At 44.9% G+C, this 22,261-nt stretch overlaps 1 protein-coding gene across 1 annotated transcript; it reads left to right on the top strand.

Annotated features, from left to right (window-relative positions):
• The first annotated feature begins 17,011 nt into the window (after nt 1-17,011).
• On the top strand, nt 17,012-18,473 carry LOC133885188 (NAC domain-containing protein 90-like). Its single transcript, XM_062324861.1, has 3 exons — nt 17,012-17,352; nt 17,447-17,754; nt 17,900-18,473. The coding sequence occupies exons 1-3, from the start codon at nt 17,127-17,129 to the stop codon at nt 18,209-18,211; spliced, it is 846 nt and encodes a 281-aa protein (XP_062180845.1). The 5' UTR covers nt 17,012-17,126; the 3' UTR covers nt 18,212-18,473.
• The last annotated feature ends 3,788 nt before the right edge of the window (nt 18,474-22,261 follow it).

The raw sequence follows: 22,261 nt of genomic DNA, 5'->3' as shown, positions 1-22,261 counted from the left end.
CGCCACCTCGCTTAGTGAGCCCAACCGGAGCCCAGCGCGCAGCCATGGCTGCTAGTGCAACGGTCTCCCGCTTCTCGGCCACACCGGAGGGGGAGGCGTGCGCCGTCCAGTAGGGCGTGGCCGTGACGCTCTTTGCCGCCGCCGACGAGCAGGGCCAGCCCCCACCACCGGTGCCGGTGGCAACCCTGTCCCGCGCTGCGAGCACTGCTGGACCTACTTCAACAGCCACTGCGATCTGGAACGCTATATATCCAGTTTTGACTTCATATTCCTCACCTGACAAGCAAGCATTCCCACGGCACACGTTGAGCCGTGCTGCTCTAATCATGAGTGAAAGCCCAATATTTCTTCTGGACGCATTTACCAACCTTATTGTTTACTATTCGTCGAGTTTTCCTCCACCACGTGACTGTAAGTACATCCCTTTACATTGTTTGGGGTGGAGCAGTGGATTAGAAATCAGACCCTTTTTTAGCTAAAAAATTATATTTTTTTCACGAACGGTTAAACAGGGAGAATGAGAGCTCTACCATTGAGCTAGAGGACTCTTTTGATGATACTAACCGATGATTTAAGGGTTCAGGAAGCTAGGGTCAAAAAAGCTTTAAAAAGGATGAAAGGAGATAAGACGATAGACCTTGATAGTATCCTTATTGAGGTGTAGAGATGTCTTGGAGACTAAGCTCTTCAATCTCATTTTTCGGCCAAATAAGATACTCGAAGAATAAAGAAGTATATTTGTACCTATCGGTAACATGGGAATCAGGGTCTTCGAGTCCCGAGGCCAAAACAACAGAGTGCCACATGGCGTCCTCCCTCGGAGGTTATCTCCCCGAGGTCCGAGAAGACCAAGTTCCGAGAGAGAGTGCTCGAGGCCATGAACAGTGGTCCCAGAGTACCCGAGTTCCCCGATAATCCGAGAAGGCCGAGTTCCGGGAGAGCGTGCTCGAGGTCATGAACAGTGGCCCCTGAGCACCCGAGTTCCCCGATGACAAGAGAAGTTAGTTCCGGGAGAGAGTGCTCGGGGCCGTGAACGGTGGCCCCCGAGCACCCGAGTTCCCCGAGAACCCGAGCAGTCAAGTTCCGGGAGAGAGTGCTCAGGGCCGTGAACAGTGGTTCCCGATCACTCACAGTTCCCCGAGGACCAAGAGAGGGCATATCCGGGAGAGAGTACTCGTGGCTGTGAACAGTAATCCCCGAGCACTCACAGTTCCCCGAGGGCCTGAGAAATCCTTCACCAGTGGTCCCCACAAGGGCTCAGCGGTGAGGTGCCAATTGGTGAGAGGCCCGATGCCGCATTTAAGAGGGCGCGTGGCCTGTCACTTCCAACCACTCTCCCCACGCTTGATGTCAGTCCCTGCCACGGTCTGGCAGGGAGGCGTGGGACATTTAATGTGCAAGTCCCATCGCGTGTCATCCGGCGCGCCTCGGGATAACGTTGCAGGGCTCGAGGCACACCGCCTGCCGCCCTGCTGTGTCAGGCTTGCTCTGACCGGGTGGGCACGCGGGGCTATTCGGTGGCTGTCCGGTGGGCCCTCCCCACAGCACTCGCCGAAAAGCAGAATGACGACGACGAAGACCAGACAGCGGCGCATTTTCAACCCTCCTCGTCACCTCACGCAGCAGCCCATTATGGTTGCTTTCCATTTATGGTGCCTTGAAACTTGCGCCATCCTTTCTGTGTACACTACCGCCCCGATGGGTATATAAGCAGGGCGGGCTCCCCGGAGAAAGAGGGCTAAAGGAGATATAGGACGGAGGACAGAGAAGAACCAAGACTTAGATCAACCGAAGAACAAGGAGCACGAAGCTCTAGACTTAGAAAAACATTCTTATAACCCAGCAGATCCTCAGAAAGATATTCTCAGAGCATTTATAGCATACACACAGGAGTATGGTATTACGCTCAGAACGGCCCGAACCTGTCTAAAAATCCCCTGAGCATTTACTTCCTCCTGCATCCGATCATTCCACCCCACTTGCATCTCATTTACTCACATTTATTTCACGTACGAGGCGGGTTCAGAATAATCCCCCCGGCCGAATCTCAAAGGGGTCCCTCCAGATCTCCGCTTAAGGAGTTCACCCTCCGACAGTACCGATCTTCAAGAATATGGGAGATATTCGAAGTTGTACTAATTACTGTGGAATTAAGTTGATGAGCCATACAATGAAGCTATAGGAGAGAGTTATTGAGCATCGCCTAAGAAGAACGACGGGCATTACCAAAAAACAATTTGGTCTCATGCCTGGGAGGTCGATCATGAAAACGATTTTCTTGATAAGACAACTTATGGAAAGATACAAGACACAAAAGAAGGATTTGTACATGGTGTTCACTGACTTGGAAAAGACTTACGATAAAATACCATGGAATATCATATGGTGGATCTCGGAGAAACACAAAGTCCCAACAAAATACATTTTACCTTCATCAAGGATATGTACAATAATGTTGTGACAAGTGATCGGACAAGTCATGAGGACACCGATGACTTTCCGATTAAAATAGGACTACACCAAGAGTCAGCTTTGAGCTCTTATTTATTTACTTTGGTGATGGATGAGGTCAGAAAAGATATATAAGGAGATATCCCTCGTGTATGCTCTTCGCTGACGATGTGGTGCTAGTTGACGAGAGTAGGATAAGAGTTAATAGGAAATTGAAGTTGTGGAGACAGACTTTAGAATCGAAAGTTTTAGATTTAGTAGGACTAAAACCGAGTATATGAAATGTGATTTCAGTGCTACTAGACACGAGGGGGAAGATGTTAGTCTCGGTGGAGAGATGGTTTCCAAGAATGATACCTTTCAATATTTGAAATCGATGCTATAGAGGGATGGTGATATCAATAAAGATATTAGTCATAAAATCAAAGCCAGATGGATGAAACAATGCCAAGCTTTTGGCATCCCCTGTGATAAAAGGGTACCACAAAAGCTAAAATGTAAGTCCTATAGAACGGCGATTTGACCCCTAATGTTATATGGCGCAGAATGTTGGCCAACTAAAAGACGTTATGTTCAACAGTTAAGTGTAGCAGAGATATGTATGTTGCGATGGATTTGTAGCCATACAGAAGAATATCGGATCTGAAATGATGATACACGTGATAAGGTAGGGGTAGCACCAATTGAAGAAAAACGTGTCCAATATCGATTAAGATGGTTAGGACATATCTAACAGAAACGTTCAGAGTCACCTATGCATAGTTGTGTACTAAGGCGTATCGATAATGTGAAGAGAGGCAAGAGTCGATCAAAACTGACATGGGAAGAGTTTGTAAAGAGAGACTTGAATATCTCTAAAGAACTATCAATGAATAGAAGCACGTGAAAATTAGCAATTAATGTAACAGAACTATAACTTATGCATCGGTCTCTGTGTACCGTTATTACTTTTACTATATTTTAGTATTACTAGTACCTTTATTATTATTGTTGTTTTCTTATTATGTTTTAATTGGATCTTGTAGATTTCATCTCTAGTTTACTTCAACTTACTTGGAACTAGAAAATTTTATTGTTATTGTTGTAAGTATAGAAGCCCTACTTGTTTGTTTCAGCCGCTTATTTTGTTCGCATATCATGTATGTCTTTTGAGAACAACGATAAATAGGTTGAAGCAGGACAGGTGTATAACACCAAAGCTTACATTTATCCAGAGCTATCTTATCGAGGAGCAAGATGTTGATGGTTCAGGCTTTACATCTGGTTCTGGGTTTGTATCCTTCCGTGAGTGTCAGGAATGTTGCAGCAGAAATCTTCAAGGAAGAAAGTGGAAGCTAGTTTCAGATGGATTATCCTTCTGAGTTGCGCAGCAGATCATATCAATGGTGCTTCTTTTGATGTTCCTGCAATAGTTAATTGCATCTTAGTTAGCTGAAATGGAGAAAGAAAGTCAAGGAATAATAAAGGGGAGGTCTACTGTAGTTTCTCTGTCAATAGCTCAATGCTTAGTCTCTAACTTCTCTGGCACCAGTTTTTTTTTTCTGACTCCTCTGTTAGCACATACATTGATGCGAACGAGACATGAGTTTTACTGTACAACAATACACTGGCGTTGACTGATTTCGGGGACAATTCAGATTCGGGCGGATGTCAGTGCTGTGGATGTTGTGTATAAATGTATCAGGTTGGCTTCATCCACACAATCAGTCGTGAATGAAGACACTTTAGCTGTCAGCTTATAATATATTTTTCTGTGACTGGACGATAATATTGAGTGGTGTGGTGGCCCATGCCATTCTGTTTTGATATGACGAAATCTTGACAAGACGACATCATCACTGATGCATCTACGGAGAGCAGGGCTTATTCGGACTGCAGCTCAGCGCTTGGTGACGAGGAAAGCTGTTGCAATTGCGAATGGAGTCCCTCCAGCGATCAGCAAAATAGGCACGATATCACTTCCGAGGCTGGACTCCTCTGCTTTCTTTCCCTGTTGCAAGTGATTGCCTGTTCATACGTTCAGCTTGCAGAAAGATCAGGAAATCTGAATGCTAATATGGAAGTTAGGTGGCACTCCGGAGTGTTTTTCTTATATAAAATGTGGAGGACGTGCTACCTGTGCAATCCTGGAACTGATCTTGCCTTGATGCTGCTGTGCTTATGCACTGCAAATGCTAGAAGAAGTAGCATCGACGGCGGGTTCGTCGGGAGGAGTGGCGCCTCCGTTCAGCTCCTCGATGCTTTCCGCAGTCGGCTCCAACGGCTCGTAATCGTCGCTGCTGACGCAGCTGCTGCAATCGCAGGCGTCCTGCACGCTTGTTTCCTACGGCGAACCTGCCATTGCCTTTCTTTGCGAATTTGTTCAACCTGGAGCTTCGCGCATTGTTGTGCGTCAGCAGGCATTTCTTTTTGCCATGTTGTCTATGCGCATTGCGATGGGAGGGGGCAAGAAGATAGAGGGAGCATAGGCTGCAGTTGACTTGCCATAGCAGCAGCAATGTAGGGAATTGTGCCATTGTAGAGTTAGTCTTGCAGGAAGAAATGTTCTAGCTAAGGTGGCCGTTGAGGACCTCTTTGGAACGCATGAATGATAAAACATACGAATAGGGAGCACAGGTCGATCGAACCTAACCTATGGTCGTCACAGATTTCTGAATCCTCTTCTACGAGGTCTTCAACGCACAAAAACATCTCCCCCATTGCAGGGAAAAAACGCACAACGAAGATTCACGCAAGCAAATTGTCCATAAGGAATAACATAACTTGCTTAGATAACAATACATATATTAACAAAAACATATATAGCAAAGCGAACAAGTAGAGTGGTAAATAAATGATGAGAAATTAGGGACATTGGCAGCACAAAGTACTAGAGTTGCCCAACCACCGTTTCCCATAGAACTAGAAGCATATCGATCAATGCTGGACTCAGACCATCATCGCAATGGCCACGCCGGCGGCGCTCAGGAGAACGGCCGGCCAGACAAACGGCACGGCAGCTGAACTGCTGCTATGCTCCGCTGCAGGCGACGGGGCAGGTGCGCCAGCGGCCGGAGCTGACGCCATGCCAGGCGCGAAGGAGCCCGACGACGGGTCTGGCGCCGAACCATCGGGAGGGCACAGCCCGGGGGAGGAAGGCGGCTCGGACGGTGCAGCTGCCGGTTGCGGCGCGGAGGGGACCAGATGGGAGCGGGCTCGATGGTGCCCCACGTGCTCCCACTCCACGTCGGCCGCTGTCACGGCCGGCGCGGCGAGCGCCACTGCCACGAGCAAGAAAACCACGTAACCTGTCGACAACAATGCCATTGATCGCAGCTTGGAGCTGGCTTTTCTGCACGCACCTTGCTTCGACACGAGAATGCTTTCTGCAACTCGAGCCAAGAGACGGTCTTGTGACCAAGGTGAATAATGCAGGACACTAGTGTCGCAGGAGCATGAGCTTTATACACAAATCGATGCGCGAAATGGCAAGCATTTGATGCCGCTGAGAATATGGTGCGTAATGCGATTTGGGAGGCTTTGATGAGGATTTAATTCCTCGTTTCTGAGCTGCGTGCAAGACTCATGGCTTCGCCGTGGCCCGTGGGCGACTGGGCGCGGTCATTGCGGGCGTGCGCGTCACCGCAGGGAAAAGTTGCTCACGGAGGCCTCAAACGGGGGAAAGTCATTATTCTTCATTTAAATTTGAACTATATGCCTCGTGCTCCTGTACACTGACGTGCAGCTGGCCGGCCGGGCGCATTATTCTTCATTTAAATTTGAACTATTTTTGGACGTCCATTTATATAGCATGGTTTTGCATGTGTGTTATGGGTTTGATGTGTACTGCAGCTGTGATACTGGTTCATGGGTTTTGACGAAGGCCAAGGCTTGCGGGATGATGTATATGTCGGTAACTAGCTGACGTTACGTATCTGAGAGGAAAATGATTAATCGTTGATCTTCGCAGGAAACAGAAAACGGTTGACAAACGTGAAAATAGTCGAATAACAAAAGTGGCAGCTGTGGGATTTGAACCCACGCCCTTTCGGACCAGAGTGTGACACACTCGGTGGGCTTGGGCCGCAAGAGAAGCAAGAAAGATATTGGGCTAGAAAGAAGAACCGTGTGCTTGGGTGACTAGGCTGCTTTCGGGCAACACTGTGATCAATTCGACAGCGAAGTGTTATGAGCCGGCTGAGTAGAACTTTGTGACGAACTAACGATGAAGTGAATGGCTGAGCCGGGAGTTGGTTCCCATGGATGAATGCTTCTTCCTCACGTCTTCTTCTTCTTCTTCTATATGCTCTCCTCTCTCTCTACCCTCGATCTAGATAGGGTTCATTATGGAATTCTGACATCCCAGGCCTGACATCCACCGCAACGACGATGATCACTAGGGAATGACATACGGTCCGTCACGACCCTACTTCCAACCCCGGCCATAGGTACACCAACATTGCCTCTTATGACTCCATCCCCTTGGATACTTCCACCCGGGAAGTTCCACCCATCATTTATTACTGCTAGCTATTCCTCACAAATCAGGGGACAAGCATTTAAGCTAGTTTTTCCTTCCTTTGATAGCGAGGCACTCCAATTTTGGAGGTGGAGATGCGAAGACTATTTCGGCATGTACTCTATTTCGCCAGAATTCTAGGTGAAGCTAGCAACGTACCACTTCTAGGGTCAACCTACATTGTGGCTGCAGGCACAAAGGGAACTCTCATCTTGGGTGGATCTGTGTGCTCATTTGGTGGATCGTTTTGGGAGGGATCAGTATCAGGAATTCATCATACAACTATTTGAGTTGAAGCAGCTAGGCTTTGTCATCGAGTACATGTCTAGGTTTGTATGCCTCATACATCAAATCTTGTCTCATAACCCTGCATACGATCTAGTCTTCGTCACCACTAGATTTGTCGATGGTTTGAGGGATGACATAAGAGCCATGACAATTTTGCATGTCCCAAGGATTTAGACATGGCTTATTCTCTGGCTCCATAAAAGAAAGTGTGCATGGGATCCCACGCACTCGACATGATTGTGTAGAGGGCGCCACTGGATCACGAGGTGAAGGACAAAATCTGGGTATGCCCTCACTATCCATACTGCCAGTGCGTGTCTCTACGAACAATCCTGCACCTGGCCACCGAGGGGGAGATAGCGCTTGGGCTTCAGACAAACGAGTGCTTGAAGACCACCTGACAACTCTCCAGGCATACAGGAAAGCCAAAGGACTTTGTTTCAACTGTGGTGAAAATATAGAGTCTGGGTCATCGATGTGCATCCACTGTACAAATACATATTGTGGAAGAGTTGTTACACATGCTACAACATCAAGATGATGCATTACCAACTCTGCCAACTAAAGATTCTGAAGAAGAAAAACTTATGTCTATTTCAAAACTGGCATTGTCAGGAGCAGAAAGATTGCGTACCATCTGTCTTTTGGGATTGTTTGATGACCAATAGGTCCTCATTTTAGTTGCTTCGGGCAGCTCACATAGTTTTATAAGCTCTTCCACGATGCCAAACTGACCAGAGTTCGCACCATGATCCCATCCATTTCCGTTAGAATAGCTAATGGAGGATTGTTGCAATGCCATCAACAATTCTCCAACTATACTTGGTGGGTTCAAGGACACACGTTTCATACTAATATCATGATACTTGGCTTGGGCTGTTATGATGTAGTACTTGGTATGGATTGGCTTGAATTCCATAACCCCATGCTTCATGAATGGGATACGAAAAGTATATCATTTGAATACAGTGGCTGTATGGTTTCTCTCCAAGGAGTATCACCTAAGCTGGATTCTTGTAACCTTCTCTCAAGAACTAAATTTTAGAAGCTACTCCACAAAAATGCAATCCACCACATTGTCCATCTATGTGTGCAAGAGGAGCAACCTACCGCAGAGATTACAGAGTCCATTCAAGGCCTAATCAAGGAATATTCAGATATATTTGAAGAACCCACCTCTCTACCTCCACATAGATCATGGGATCACAATATTCCTCTGATAGCAGAAACCAAGCCAGTGTGCATCAGGCCTTACAAGCACACCCCAGCTCAGAAGACTGAAATAGAACAACAAGTAAAGGAGATGTTACACTCTGGATTGATAAAGCCTAGTGTTAGCCCTTTTTTATCTCATGTTCTTTTGGTCAAGAAGAAAGATGGAGCATGGAGTTTTTTATAGATAACAGGCACCTAAATGCTATCATCATAAAAAAAACAAATACCCACTTCCCATTATAGATGAATTGCTAGATGACCTGTCAGGATATGCTTGGTTCACAAAACTAGATTTAAGAGCTGGCTACCATCACTTTCGGTTGAATGAAGTAGATGAGCTTAAAACTACATTTCAGGCCTACCGTGGCCATTTTGAGTTTAGGGTTATACCTTATGGTTTATGCAATGCCTCGGCCACATTCCAGAATGCTATGAATGAAATATTGGCACCTTTGCTAGAGATTGTGCACTGATTTTTACTGATGATATTATTATCTACAGTCCTACTCTTTCAGACCATGAACATCATGTTAGAAAAGTGTTTGACTTGCTAAAGGCTCATGGTCTAAAGGTCAAAAGTGTTGGGGAGCGGGTATGCTACACTAGTGCAAAATAAATTTCTATCATGTCCAACTAGGAAACCATGCGGGTAGGGAATCATGGATCGATACCACTTGACACGCAGTGCAACGGAAGAAGAGTTATAGACCGATCCAACATAGTACGCGTTGATATAGAGGAAGGAGTCGAACTCAGTAGGGTTTTCATAGACAATCAACCTCCTAGTTGGGATTAACCTTTAGGTTCGACTTCCTTGTCGGTAGTGTTCAGACTAGTCGTGATCACCTTGTTAGGAGCAACGCCGAGCCGATCAGCACCGCAATAGCAGCAGCACCTCTACGGTATCCACATATCCTAGACTAGAACATCGAACACCAGTGTGCTAGCACTACATGTACAACTAGGGTTTCAAGAGATCTGATGGAGAGTGCGCAGCTAGGGTTTCAAAGTGGCTCAACTGTACGCACCCCTCAACACGCCTTCCCTTATATATATCCTACTATGGGCTCCCATGTTAGAATCCCATTAGAACTCTAGTCCCTTATGGATTGCAATCTATTTAAACCCTCTTATAGATCCAATCCGTGTGTCCCACAAGCTATAGTTTCTGACAGAGATAGAATCTTCGCAAGCAATTTGTAGCAAAAACCATTTTGTCTATCTCATGTTTAGCTAAGAACGAGTTCATCATACAACCCTCAAACCGATGGACAAACTGAACAGGTGAATCAATGCCTTGAATCATACCTTAGATGCTCGGTTCATTCATGCCCAAAGAACTGGTCACATTGGTTGCCATTAGCTGAGTATTGGTATAATACCAACTATCACACAGCCTTAGGTATCTCTCCATTTAAAGTCATATATGGCAGAAAACCAAGAGATTTTGGTATTTTGCAACTCTCTGACTGCAACGTACCAGACCTGGCTTCTTGGCTCAAGGAAAGGGAAGTTATGTAGCAACTCTTGCAATAACAACTGTCTCGAGCTCAGCACTATATGAAGCAACAGGCGGATAAACACAGAACTGAGTGCCAATTCAATGTGGGTGACAAGGTGTATCTCAGATTGTATCCATATATTCAAATATCAGTGGCCAATTGGTCCAACTAAAAGCTTGCTTTTAGGTATTATGGTCCATTTACAATTCTAGCTAAGATTGGATCAATGGTTTATAAAAGGAGGGGAATATGTCCCCCTCCTCAGCCCACGGCCGTTTATTGTGTATGTTTTCAATGTTTAAAGTATCTTTCGACATTTCTCTATGTTCTGCTTATGTTTTTGGCATCTGGCTCTGATATCAGCATAGCTAACTTAGCTCCGATGTAAGCATAACTATTTGGCTTGCAGCTACGTGTCTCTACCTCGTAGTTCTGCCTCCTATAATAAAGAGCAAGTAGGACCTGTGTAGTTCTAGTGTTTTCATCACTCCACTCACCTGCCAATTAGGAAAGGTATCACAAATTTCACTAAGGCAAAATACATTCTTTTCTCAATTCATTAAAAAAAACAACAAACAATTCAAACTAATCATAAATGTACATATGCACAAAACCTACATTGTGTGTCTAGCAATTTGGCTGCAATGTTGAACAAGCACAAATACTACAATAGAAAACGTATTCATTCTTCACAGAAATAGAAACATTGTGGCACAAAAAATTTCTTTGTCTCAGTGACAGTGGTGGTAATTACCCCATGGTGCCAACTCTGCAAGGACTTTGGTAAGTACGGGATGGAGAATCCTTCTAAGTACCCAATAAATTTATATTACGATGTCTTCAACTCTATAGAATTAGTTGTTCTACCAAAATATAAAATTAGAGTGTTTGGCTACACCCACTAAATCTAGGTGAAGCTAGTAGCTCGAGTCCTGCCAAATGGACGGGTCACCTTTTTTCCTGAGAGGATGGAAACAGACGTTTTTTTCATAGAGCTTTGTTTCTAGTGTGCAAAGAAGGGCAAAGAGATGAATCCATGAAATTGTTTGTTTCTATCGTTTAGAGGAGAAGCAAGATTGCATCGTCCGGAAGCGGATCTATTGAAGAGACAGCGTGATTTTGATGGGTGGAATTAACGGCCACGTTTGGTGGAGCCGATGTGAAAAACATGGGCACGTATGGAGAGCTTACACGCGCGAAGGGGTTTTCGTGGGGATTTTGCTGCCTGGCTCATGTATGTAAAGACCGTAAACTGGAGGTTGTGCGTGCCTGGGGATCGGTGATGTTGCCATGTAGGGCACACACCCACATCTACAGGAGTACGTAAGCCAGTGACGACAACAGCTCCGGGTTCCACGAGCTAGCGGCAATCTTCCAAGTTTTGTCAAGCGCTACCAGTTGTGGTCCCGTTGACGCAACCGAAGCAGGCAGCAGTCGCCCGGCAACACCAACACGGGAGCCTGCCTGCGCGACTAACGACGAAACAACGATCTTTTTCATGGGAGGCAAAGAATCGCATCGAAATCAAATCCAGCTTGCGCGCTGATGATCCCGTACCAAAAGAGGAGAGAGCATAAAACGTGGACCGAGTCACGCACGCGTGATCGATCAAGTACTCAACCTAGCTAGGACGCTCGACGAGACAGCAGCACGGTCGGATCGCCCCCGCACGCGCTCGTCCACGGCACGTACGTGCACGCGGCTCCAAAACGGTCTCCCCTTCCCTCTGCCCCGGACCCGGAGTGCGTCGAGCTGCCGGCGGGGCGCGCGCGCGACGTCGCGGTCCCAGGGTGAGCTGTTGCCCGCGAACCATATGGGCCTTGCATGTAGGGGTACGACCAGAAGCGGGCAAAAGGGAAAGGCTGCGTACTTGGTAATTCTGCGACTGCGAGTGGATGACTGCGTCGGGCAGTGAAGCGTCGTACGTGCTCGGCCACTGGCAGTCAAAGCACGGGTGGAGACGTCCTTCTCCGTGACAGGCGACGGCGACGGCCGGTGATCTGAATCTGCGGAACCGGCTGCTGCTACGCACACGCAGACTGCACGGTGAGGTCATATATGAACAGTGAAATGTAAGAGGATAAATAATATGTGACTTCAAATATGATAGCAAAATGTACTGTAGCATGATACTATAGCTGGAAATATTATAGTGTCAGCACTGTAGTGGTCAACTAACTTCACCAGTTAGTGAATTCAGATGATCTCATTCTATATTAGCTTTAGGGCTTTTTGTTGTGCAACCGTTTGAACCGTCCGAATTTACCCAAGTTTATTATACAATTAGGATATATCCTAGAGCGCTAACACCCAAAATTTTGTGAGCACCACCGCCTCTCTCCTTACTTCTCCTTCTACTTAATATTCGTTGCTTGCTAGGATGAAAGCACTCAAATGTATCCATGTTTGATTTATGAAATCAATTGGGATACGACTGATGATTTACACTGAGACTACTTAAAAGTTGAAAAAGAAATGTTCGTAAAAAAAACCCATAAACCATTGTAGAGTGTCAACTGGAATATGTATGAACAAAAATTCGAGCAAGAGGTCTAGGAACCACACGATTTTTTTCTTATCCGATCCCAACCTGACATTCATCATGATGTAGATCAGATGGCTAAAAAGTTCGAGTGTCAGAAGCCAAGAAAGCAACCCAGTGTAAGGGCATCTTTAATAATTGGAGATAATTGTTATCTCTTAGTTAAGGGAGCACATATCTTAATACTGTGATTAGCATGATTCTTCATATCTCACAGAGGATACAGGATAGAGAGAAGCAAGTATTAGCTTTTGAAAATGAAAGATGAAGAGTCAGTACTGTAAGTCATCTTAGCACATCTCTCTTGTGAGGTATGAAGAATTATGAACGACATAATTCACATAAAATTTGAGAAGTGTGTTCTATCAGCTAAGAGATAGTAGTTATTTATAACCATTAGAGATGCCATAATATAGCAAAAGTGATACAATCTCTTGCCCCACCAAAATTTCCTAGGCCAAACCAAATTTAACCCGAAACCAAATGAAGATCAAAATTTCTAAGCACAGCCAAATCTTGGCTCGCCCTAGCGTGGAAACCGACACTGCTTCATGTGGCTGTTTGGAAACAACAACAAGCGCAGTACGTATGGATGCGAGGATGCAAGTGGTTACTCAATAGTTAGTTTTGAATCAACACTTATTTTTTTAATTTAATTAGGTGAGACTGAATTTTTAGTTTAATTTTTTAGTTTTGGATCGGCCTAATAAACAAAAAGATATAAAACTTGCACCCCTAACAGTACGTGCCTCGGTGTTTTTTTTTTAAAAAAAAAGGTGCCTCCGGGTACATTGATTTGGACTAGCATGTCTGACTTGTCAAAACGAACTCACCGGAAGAAGAAAGAAAGAAAAGGAAAGCAGTAGCCGTAGCGCGTGGACCTTTTTCAGGTCGTAGTTCCATTTCCCGTCGATAACTACATCCAAAGCTCGGAGTTGGACAGAGACCGTCTCACGCGTTTCGTCGATCGGGTAAACGAACTGGCAACGGAATGTTTGGGCTAAGACCCTCGGACTAACGGCAATTCTACTATCAGCGAAACTGTTTCAGTTATGGTTCTTTGTTCTGTGGAGCGTAGGATTTCCCTGCTCAGCACCTCAAGAAAAGACCAACGTTCAACACCAATTTTTTTTTTCTTTTGCCACTCCAAGGTAGAGCAAACAAATGCAGAAACATGATAACTAAAACTGCCATCTAACACAAGAGTTTTGGTAGCTGACCATTTTGCACAAGTCAATGGTAGTCTCTTTCGATAGAATGGGCACTTGATTCAGACAATATCCTCCCTCTTATTATCAAGATCTCGTGCGGTTAGACAGCAGATCGCATATGCACTATGAATCATTGAACATGTCAAGAAAAAGGTTACCGGTTTTTTCGCTGCGGCAGATTTTTCTTTTTCTTTTGATAAGGATCAAAAGAGTTCCATATGCTGATACTAGAATCTTTTTTGCTACAAAAGATAAGAAGCAAAAGAAGCATGGTTTCTGATAAGCAGAACACGTGCATCATCATTTTTAGACATGGGACCCTTACATCAATTCGTAAGTACTAAAAAGACTATATATGAGGTGAAACCACCCATTAGTGGAACTGTGGTGGAAGCCTCTCCAGAAAACATATATTAAATGGCTTAGAAATGTTAAAAATGGGATAATCACTATTTCTAAACAACACATGGAGATTTGGAAGTATAAAATACCTTACAAAATTCAAATTTTCATGTGGATCCTCTATGGTGGGAAAACTTTAACAAGGGGTCATCTGTTAAGAAGAGGATGGAGTGGAGATAAAAGATGTAGTTTGTGTGATATAGATGAGTCAATTGATCATCTATTTTTTTTCCTGTCTAGTGGCAATTCATGGTTGGGCCACTTGAGGTAGGAGTTTGCTTTCGCATTCCTAGTGATTTAAACGATTGGATTATGGGGGATCTGGTTAAGGGGTGAGTAATGGGCGCTTTTGCTGTATTGCCTTGTTGTGGTCTGTTTAGAAATGGCGCAATAATACTACTTTCAAAAATAAGTTTCTTCTGACTTTGGATCAAGTGGTACTGTCTATTATGGGGTATATTCATTTTATGGATACGGGTGATATGCAAATGGTACGTCAGGTTGGGGAACAGTTGAAGCAAAAAGTGGAAGAGCGAAGTGGGAATGCTTTACCTTTGCCTTCAATCAATGAATAACATTTTACTTATGGTGCTGGTGTCATGAAGTTTAGAAATTGGTACTGTGTTCGTTAGGGATAGTCTGAAGGTAGTCATGGGATTCGGTTTGAAATGTGCAAATTTACCCTGTTACAATTTGATTGGAAGTTCCGAGATTGTAAGCAAATGGTGTGATACTTTGTTTGGTCATATGTTTGGCTACGGAGTACTTGGGAGGAAGATAACATTCGTTGCTGGGTGTCATCGGTGCGGGATGTGTGGATGCTTGGATATTGTTTGTATGTGTTTTTGCAGGTCCTGAAAAAAAAAATAGAACTAAGGCAGTAGAAAGAAACAGAGCAGCACATACTGTACTCGACAAGCACGAAGAAAAGGAACAGAGAGAGGGTTTTTTCTCTCTTTTCTTTTTCGTTTTTCCTGGAGGATGTCTGTCTGTTATACCCTGGCTCGTATGACTTCTTCATAAGCCGGGGCGTAATAAAGCCCTGTTTTCCCAAAAAAAAAACGAAAGAGAAGAATCGAACTAAAGAAGATTCTCGCATGTCTGCTGTAGTGTACAAATCAAATTGTGCTCGGCTCTCGGCTCGGTTTGGAGAAACACTGGAGGTGCTCTTAGTAGCAAGGGCGGATCTAAAGGGTGGGCCACTAGCAGGTACCTCTAGTTTGGGATAAAAACGGTTCCGAATCGATGGAACAAATCTCTAGCGTATTTGAAACTATATTTTTTATCGGTAATGGATTTGAATATGAATAGTTTTGATACGAATATGACCACGAATAATATTGAAAACGAATATTCATCGAAAACGAATATAGCCGGCAAATATTTACTGAAACATAAAATACCATTTAAATTGGATGTAAGATCGTAATAAAAGCAAATAATATATTCATACTAGAAAGTTATTATATATGCAATAGCTGAGATAATATAATCCATATAATTGGTCACTTAGATAATAAACAACGTAACTTAGTTCATCACAATTTCACAAGCTCTCACATTATGTTTGGTACAAGTTCACACAGTACTTAGATTTAATACACATATTAAAACTTAATTCATCACAAACTCATAAAACTAGTAAAATACTGAAGATAGCATATACACAAATGTAAAGGAGAGACTTCCTCAGGACGGGACTATCTCCATAGGGGAAGAAGACGGCGAGGGCGCCAAAACCCGCGCTGCATGCGAGCGTAGATAGCGCCACCATCGAGTCAGGTGGGAATCGGCAGACGACCATGTCCCTGTCCTTGATTGGCGTCTCGTACGACAGCTAACATCGAGAGAAAATGGGCGACATGTTTAAAAATAAAAAATATTTTATTTCTTGCTCTCAAAATCCAAAACACTATCAAAATTATGTTGAAAAATTCTTAAAAAAATTGATAACGTAGAGAATACTATGATATAGCTCTTAAAAAAATTAGATAAAAATATGATCCATACAATGAGAAACAAAAAATATAAATTTTATTATACGCAGTCTGAACTTTTTTTTCTTATTGTACAAATCATATTTAGAATTGATTTTTTTGGACTAGGTCATAGGATCCTCTACATTATATTTTTTTCAGAATTTTTTATGATTATTTTAATAATGTTTTGAATTTTTAAGAGCATCCGAACTAGGTTTTGGATATCCGATGCCGATGCCGATGTCGATTCCGTCAGAAACTGCTACACCAATTCTGTAAAAAAAAATATTTGATGTCGATTCCGAGCCAAAAATATATGATGCCAATTTCAAAAGTTCTATCTGTTTCCGATTAAGACTCAGATCGGCCGAAAACTATCCGAGCCGTTTTCACCTCTACCCCTAGCATCAGCTTCTATTGTTACAGCTGGTAAGAGGTTTACACTCTGTTTGGTAAAGCTCCAGCTCCGAGATTTATACAGAATTTGAAGTTTATAGGATAAAATAAATAATTTAAATATCTATTTTTAATCTAAAATAAGAAAATATATCTCAACTAAAGATTCTCTAATTATCCATAGCTCTAGCTTTAAAAATTTCTAAACTATAGATGACTGGCTCTAAAAATTATAAACGTTGGAGCTTTGCCAAATAATCCTTATATGATCTATTGATGTGTATGCTGATTCCATCTTAGCTTTGTCCGTGAGCACCAGCCAGATTTTTGCCCTGCATACCCACCGAAAGCAACCAAGTTAGTAGTTAATGCCCTAAGCTGAAGGAAGATGGAATAAAGACGACTGACTAAGCAAAAAAGTAAGCAAATAAGGATAAGACTGACCCGGTCCTCCTCCCCAATCGCCACCACAACACACGTCGCTGCGACAGTACCGCACCATGCAACCCCCACTCCAAGTTTTCCACCACGAGAAAGAATTTTCTTCGCAATCAAGCGCACAACGATCGTCATGTCAACTCTCAACAACAAGAACGCGCATCCTGGCATCCTATATAACCTTACGCTACCAGCTTACCATACATGAGTTCTCACTCTGCTCGAGCTCGACGTGACAACGAGCGAACTACGCCATCAACGTACGTCGTCGTCATGGCCGAGCTGCCCCCCGGGTTCCGCTTCTTCCCGACGGAGGAGGAGTTGGTCTGCTTCTACCTCCGGAACAAGCTCGACGGCATCCGCCACGGCGACATCGAGCGCGTCATCCCCGTCGCCGACGTCTGCGCCCTTGATCCATGGCAGCTCCCAGGCACGTCGACAAACATTGCAATATATCGTGGCACGCAGTCGAGTGCATTTCGTTAGTTGTCGCTAACGCCTAACGATTGATTGATTGCGCACAGAGGTACACCGTGGCGCGTGCGCCGGCGAGGAGCCATGGTTCTACTTCTGCCCGCGGCAGGAGCGCGAGGCGCGGGGCGGGCGGCCCAGCCGGACCACGCCGTCGGGGTACTGGAAGGCGGCGGGCACCCCGGGGTGGGTCTACGCCGCCAACGGCCAACCCATCGGGACCAAGAAAACCATGGTGTTCTACCGCGGCCGCGCGCCGGCCGGGGCCAAGACCAAGTGGAAGATGAACGAGTACAAGGCTCTCGAGGACGCAGACGCCGCCGCTCTTGCCGCTGATCCGGCACCGAGCTATGCTCTCCAGGTAAATGATTCCACTTAAGCTGCTAATAATCGATGGGCGCAACTTGCCTTATCACTCCGTAATCTGTCACTGTAGTCAGACGAGTCGTGAGGGAAACTGCGACTTGCGATGTTTAACGTGCAATGCTTTGTGTTTCTTTCTGTAGACGAGAAGCGAGTTCAGCCTGTGCCGGTTGTACACCAGGTCCGGGTGCCCGCGGCAGTTCGACCGCCGGCCGAGCACCGCAGCCGCGGCCGGCGGTGGCAGCATGAACCAGGCGGCATCGTCCGCGACGGCTACGATGGCGAACAGGGAGGAAACGGGTCAGAAGAGGAAAAGGTCTGCACTGAACGACGACACATCGTGCAGCGACGGCGGCGGCGACCGCTCTGGGCAGCAGCAACTGACACAGAGAGGCAACGATGAGGAGCTCGTCGACGACATAGCCGACTGGACGGAGTTCTTGGACTGGCTTTGATACTGGAAATTAATTAATTTCCATGGTCGATCTTGCTGAGATAAATGCTAGAGTTCTTTACGGTTTCTTGGTGTTTTTTTTTTTCCGAGAACACGATTATTGGAATTCTTTTCCCTACTGCTACAGTATAGATTTTGAACTGTAGGTAATTTTAGGAGATACCTTGACGTGGATTCACCCCTGTAACCTAAAGCGTTCAAGCACAGGTACTGCAGTTGGTCATACGTGTGGATTTACGCCGAGACCATCTAAATTTGAGTCATCTGATGCCTATTTATACTTTATTAATAATACATGTAGTTTTTTTCTACATATCGTTCATTTTTTAAAGCGTTGAAGCACAAAAAATTGTACCGAAACGGAGACTTCAGATAAGCTAGTCAAATCCTGGCTCTGCTGAACTTTTCCTTGATGAATTGCAATTCGTTCTAACCAAATAAAAATTAGAATGCCACTTGTGTTTTGGCCATGCATCCACACGAAGGATCTTTTCTATTATTTTGTATCGTCCTTTTCCTCCGGTCTTGACTCTTGACTGCTGGTTACATCGATTGTGACATTGTTGCGTCGGACCAAACGTGCACAGAGTGACGCAATTGCGGGGCATCAATTCCCAAATTGACTATCCGTTGAACTTCGTGTGCGGAAAGGACGCAAACACATTCCCGTCCGCTTCATCTATGCTGGCATTCAATCATGCAGACAAGCATCATCTAATAGAAACTTGATTGGCAGGTTAGTTTCACGATGAAGCTCGTATTCTTCCCTGACGCTCGTCCCCGCCTGCATCTACGTATCTCTAGCGGCTCTCCTAAATCCACCGTCTCGCTAAATAATCTATTATTTGTCGCCTCCTTCATCACTGGCACCATGCACTGAATGTCCTTCGTCACCTGCATCACCCGCGTCAAGCGGCATTCCCACCGCATCGCCGTCCCACCCACCTCCGCCTCCTCTGCGGAGCTGGTGTCCCTTCCAAGAACCTCCCTCTAAGCCCAGCATGGATGGAAAAATCCCGATTCCTAACACCCCAATCTTAAAACTCTAACCATGCGGTTGATTCTTGGTCGATAGTAAGGAGCGTGACTTGTAATTGTATGTAGTATAGGAAGTGTGTTAATTTTTTTGGCAAAAGAATGTTAGTTCATTAATTGCGACGTCTTATCAGAACCAAGTTGATATTGGAGTACTACTAACTAGTTAAAAAATGCAGAATGAAGCGTTATATCAGTACCACTGCATTTTATGTTTTTTATTTTTATTTTGCGTGGGAGTATCACCGCATTACTGTGTTACTGCACTTTATGAACCAAACCCTCTTCTTATGCATCACAATAGTATTACTGTACTGATACATCAGTTAATTTGAAATGGTCTGGCAACGGATCTCATTTCACTGACCAAGTGGCATAGCCAAATCACTAGCTGACTCGGAACAAATTCCGGAGCAGCATCAACACATAGATAGGTGTAATAATGCTCAGACTCTGGCGCCATGCGTACCAAGTACATGTGCTGAAATCCGATAGCACTTCCACTAAAAAAATTGTTAGTACTTGAGTGCATATGTGACACGATTATCGACACAACGAACGCTTTAGGACACTGCACAAGGCTCAATAGAGAGTGCTTTGCATGGGCTACGAGTAGATGTTGGACTCCCAGCTGTTGGGCCGGCCATGATGCCGTTCCCATACTCGTGCGGCCCAACAATCAACTGCCATGCAAGCAGCGTCGCGACACGAAGCTTCCACAGAGCCACCTTTTGATTCTGATCATTCAGGACAATATCCAGGGTCTGGTCCTATTTTCAGTCAAGGAATCAGATCCCCACGGTGACGAACGGAATCTGCACGCGCCACGCGAACCTTCACCTCATCTTCCCGTATCAAGCGTGCACGTACTCGATATTCTTGATGGCCATGGGCGAGGTTTCATATCCAAGTTCCAGAGTATCGAACATCACATAAAGGATGAGTCGGCAAGGCATCGATAAAGACGGACGTGCGCTGATGCAAAAAAGCTTCGCACATCTAGTCATCAAGGTTCACCACGTACTGAATACTGATGCGACACTGCTGCCTGCAGCCCCGCACCTCGTAGGGTCAAAACGCCAAAAAAAAAAAAGAACACGGACGCCCGTTATTCCTTATTCGGTTCAGACCAGGAAAGCCGGGGACGAACGAGCCCTGATCGGTGAAACACAGCGTCCGGTGCCTTTCGCCTCGATTTTGTGGGCCTCTTTCGGCCGAGCAGATCCGATATGATTTTGGTGTGGTCGATCCCCGGCCGCCTGCAGTCCCGGCGGACCGTGAAGAAGGCGAATGGGTCGGTGATGCAGTGGACGACCTCCGCACCGATCATGTCTGAAAGAGAAAAGGAATAGCGCTTCCCCGATGTACCCTTCCGAATCAATCATCGGCATCAGCCGTCAGGCTGAAAGGCAAGCCTCCTAGAAAAGAAAAGTGGATACTATTTGTTAAGCATCTGTTTTTTTTTCTGTATCTGAAACATCCTATCTCAACCTAACAGTCCATATCATTTCTTCTACCTTTCATCTCTAACGAATTGTTCTTCTTCTTGATTTGCACTAGCCGCTCCGCCACCACGTAGCCCACCTCCCCTATCTCCTCGTCACCGCGCTAATCAATCTATTTTCAAACTCTCTCATCACCAACCTCACCCACCGCCCGTGCCTCCGATGATGCCACCACCGGTCCTTTTTGTCAGCCAGCCTAAAGGTTAGAAAGCGTGGAGAAGAAAGGGACAAAGTTTCACCGGCTGGGGCACCACCGCACACGTCGGCGTAGGCCTAGCCCCAACATCGAAACAGATAGGCTGAATTGGGATAGTGCGCAGCATCGCGTGCACGTACGTGTGCCGTGAATCATGAGGAAGGGGTCGAGATTCGAGAGATCGCGCACGAGGTCACGGAATTTATTTAGTTAGCTAGTGGCAAAAGCAATTGGTTTTGCTAATCTGGCTGATGAGTGACGAGCGTGGCATGACATGGTACATAAGAAGAAAAGCTTTTGCCCTCGTAAAATAATGGGTTGCGATCTTATCCGTGCGGTGTCCTTCCTGGCCGACGAGGCCCACGGTCGCCGACTGGGATCCGATGGGGTAGGGAGTTTTTTTTATATTTCGAAAAATAAAAGAACTGCAAAACTAAGTCTCCTTTTGAAAAAAAATTAAAAAATAAGGTACTGTTACCTAGGAAAAGACGACATTCCAACAGACGACATTTAAAGAAAGGACGACAAGTTAAAATATCAAAAGAAAAATATTGTGTTTTATTACTTCAAAATTCAAAACACTATCAAAATAATCATAAAAAATTCTAGAAAAAAAGTATGTTGTAGATGATGATATCTCAAAAAAATCAACTAAAAATTACTTTTAAAATGAGAAAAAAAGACTTCAATAGTGTTTTAAATTTTGAGAGTAATAAAATATAATACTCCATTTTTTTAATCTATTGCTCGTCAAAAGGGCTACATTTTTTTTTAAAGATGTTGCCATTTCAATAGACGATAATAGTCTATTTTTGTATTTTTTTTTTCAAATGACCGCCAGCTCTTTTCTTCCTGCCCGTGTGGTCCACTGTTTTTTTCTTTTTTCTTTTTGTGCCGACATCCAAAATTGGAATGCTCTACAGCAGAAGGGGAGGAAGAAGAAACACCATCCATGGCTAAAAGTAAAGAAGAACGATTTACCGCAAACACATGAGCTGTTTCGTAACTCAGGTGATCGTGGAATGGACGACTGACTAATTCAGCATTGTCCAATGGAAGCCTGTACGGGATGCAGATATGTCATGTTTCGGTTCTTCTCGGATAACTCCTGTTTTAGCCAATGCAAGGATCTTCTGTTGTGAATTGCCAATGCACGGATCCTTTTCCTGTCTATGTGAGGCATCAAAATCGCCAAGTCCCATCGTCCGGGGAATCTCTGGGGACAGAGAGAGGGGGAGAGAGAGAGAGTCCACAGAGGAGTTAGCGTAGCGAATCCAATCCGCACCCGCGCGTTCCATCGCACCTTCGCACTGTT

This window comes from Phragmites australis, chromosome 11 (assembly GCF_958298935.1).
Source record: "Phragmites australis chromosome 11, lpPhrAust1.1, whole genome shotgun sequence".
Lineage (NCBI taxonomy): Eukaryota > Viridiplantae > Streptophyta > Magnoliopsida > Poales > Poaceae > Phragmites > Phragmites australis.
This window is presented reverse-complemented; position numbering and strand designations above follow the sequence as displayed.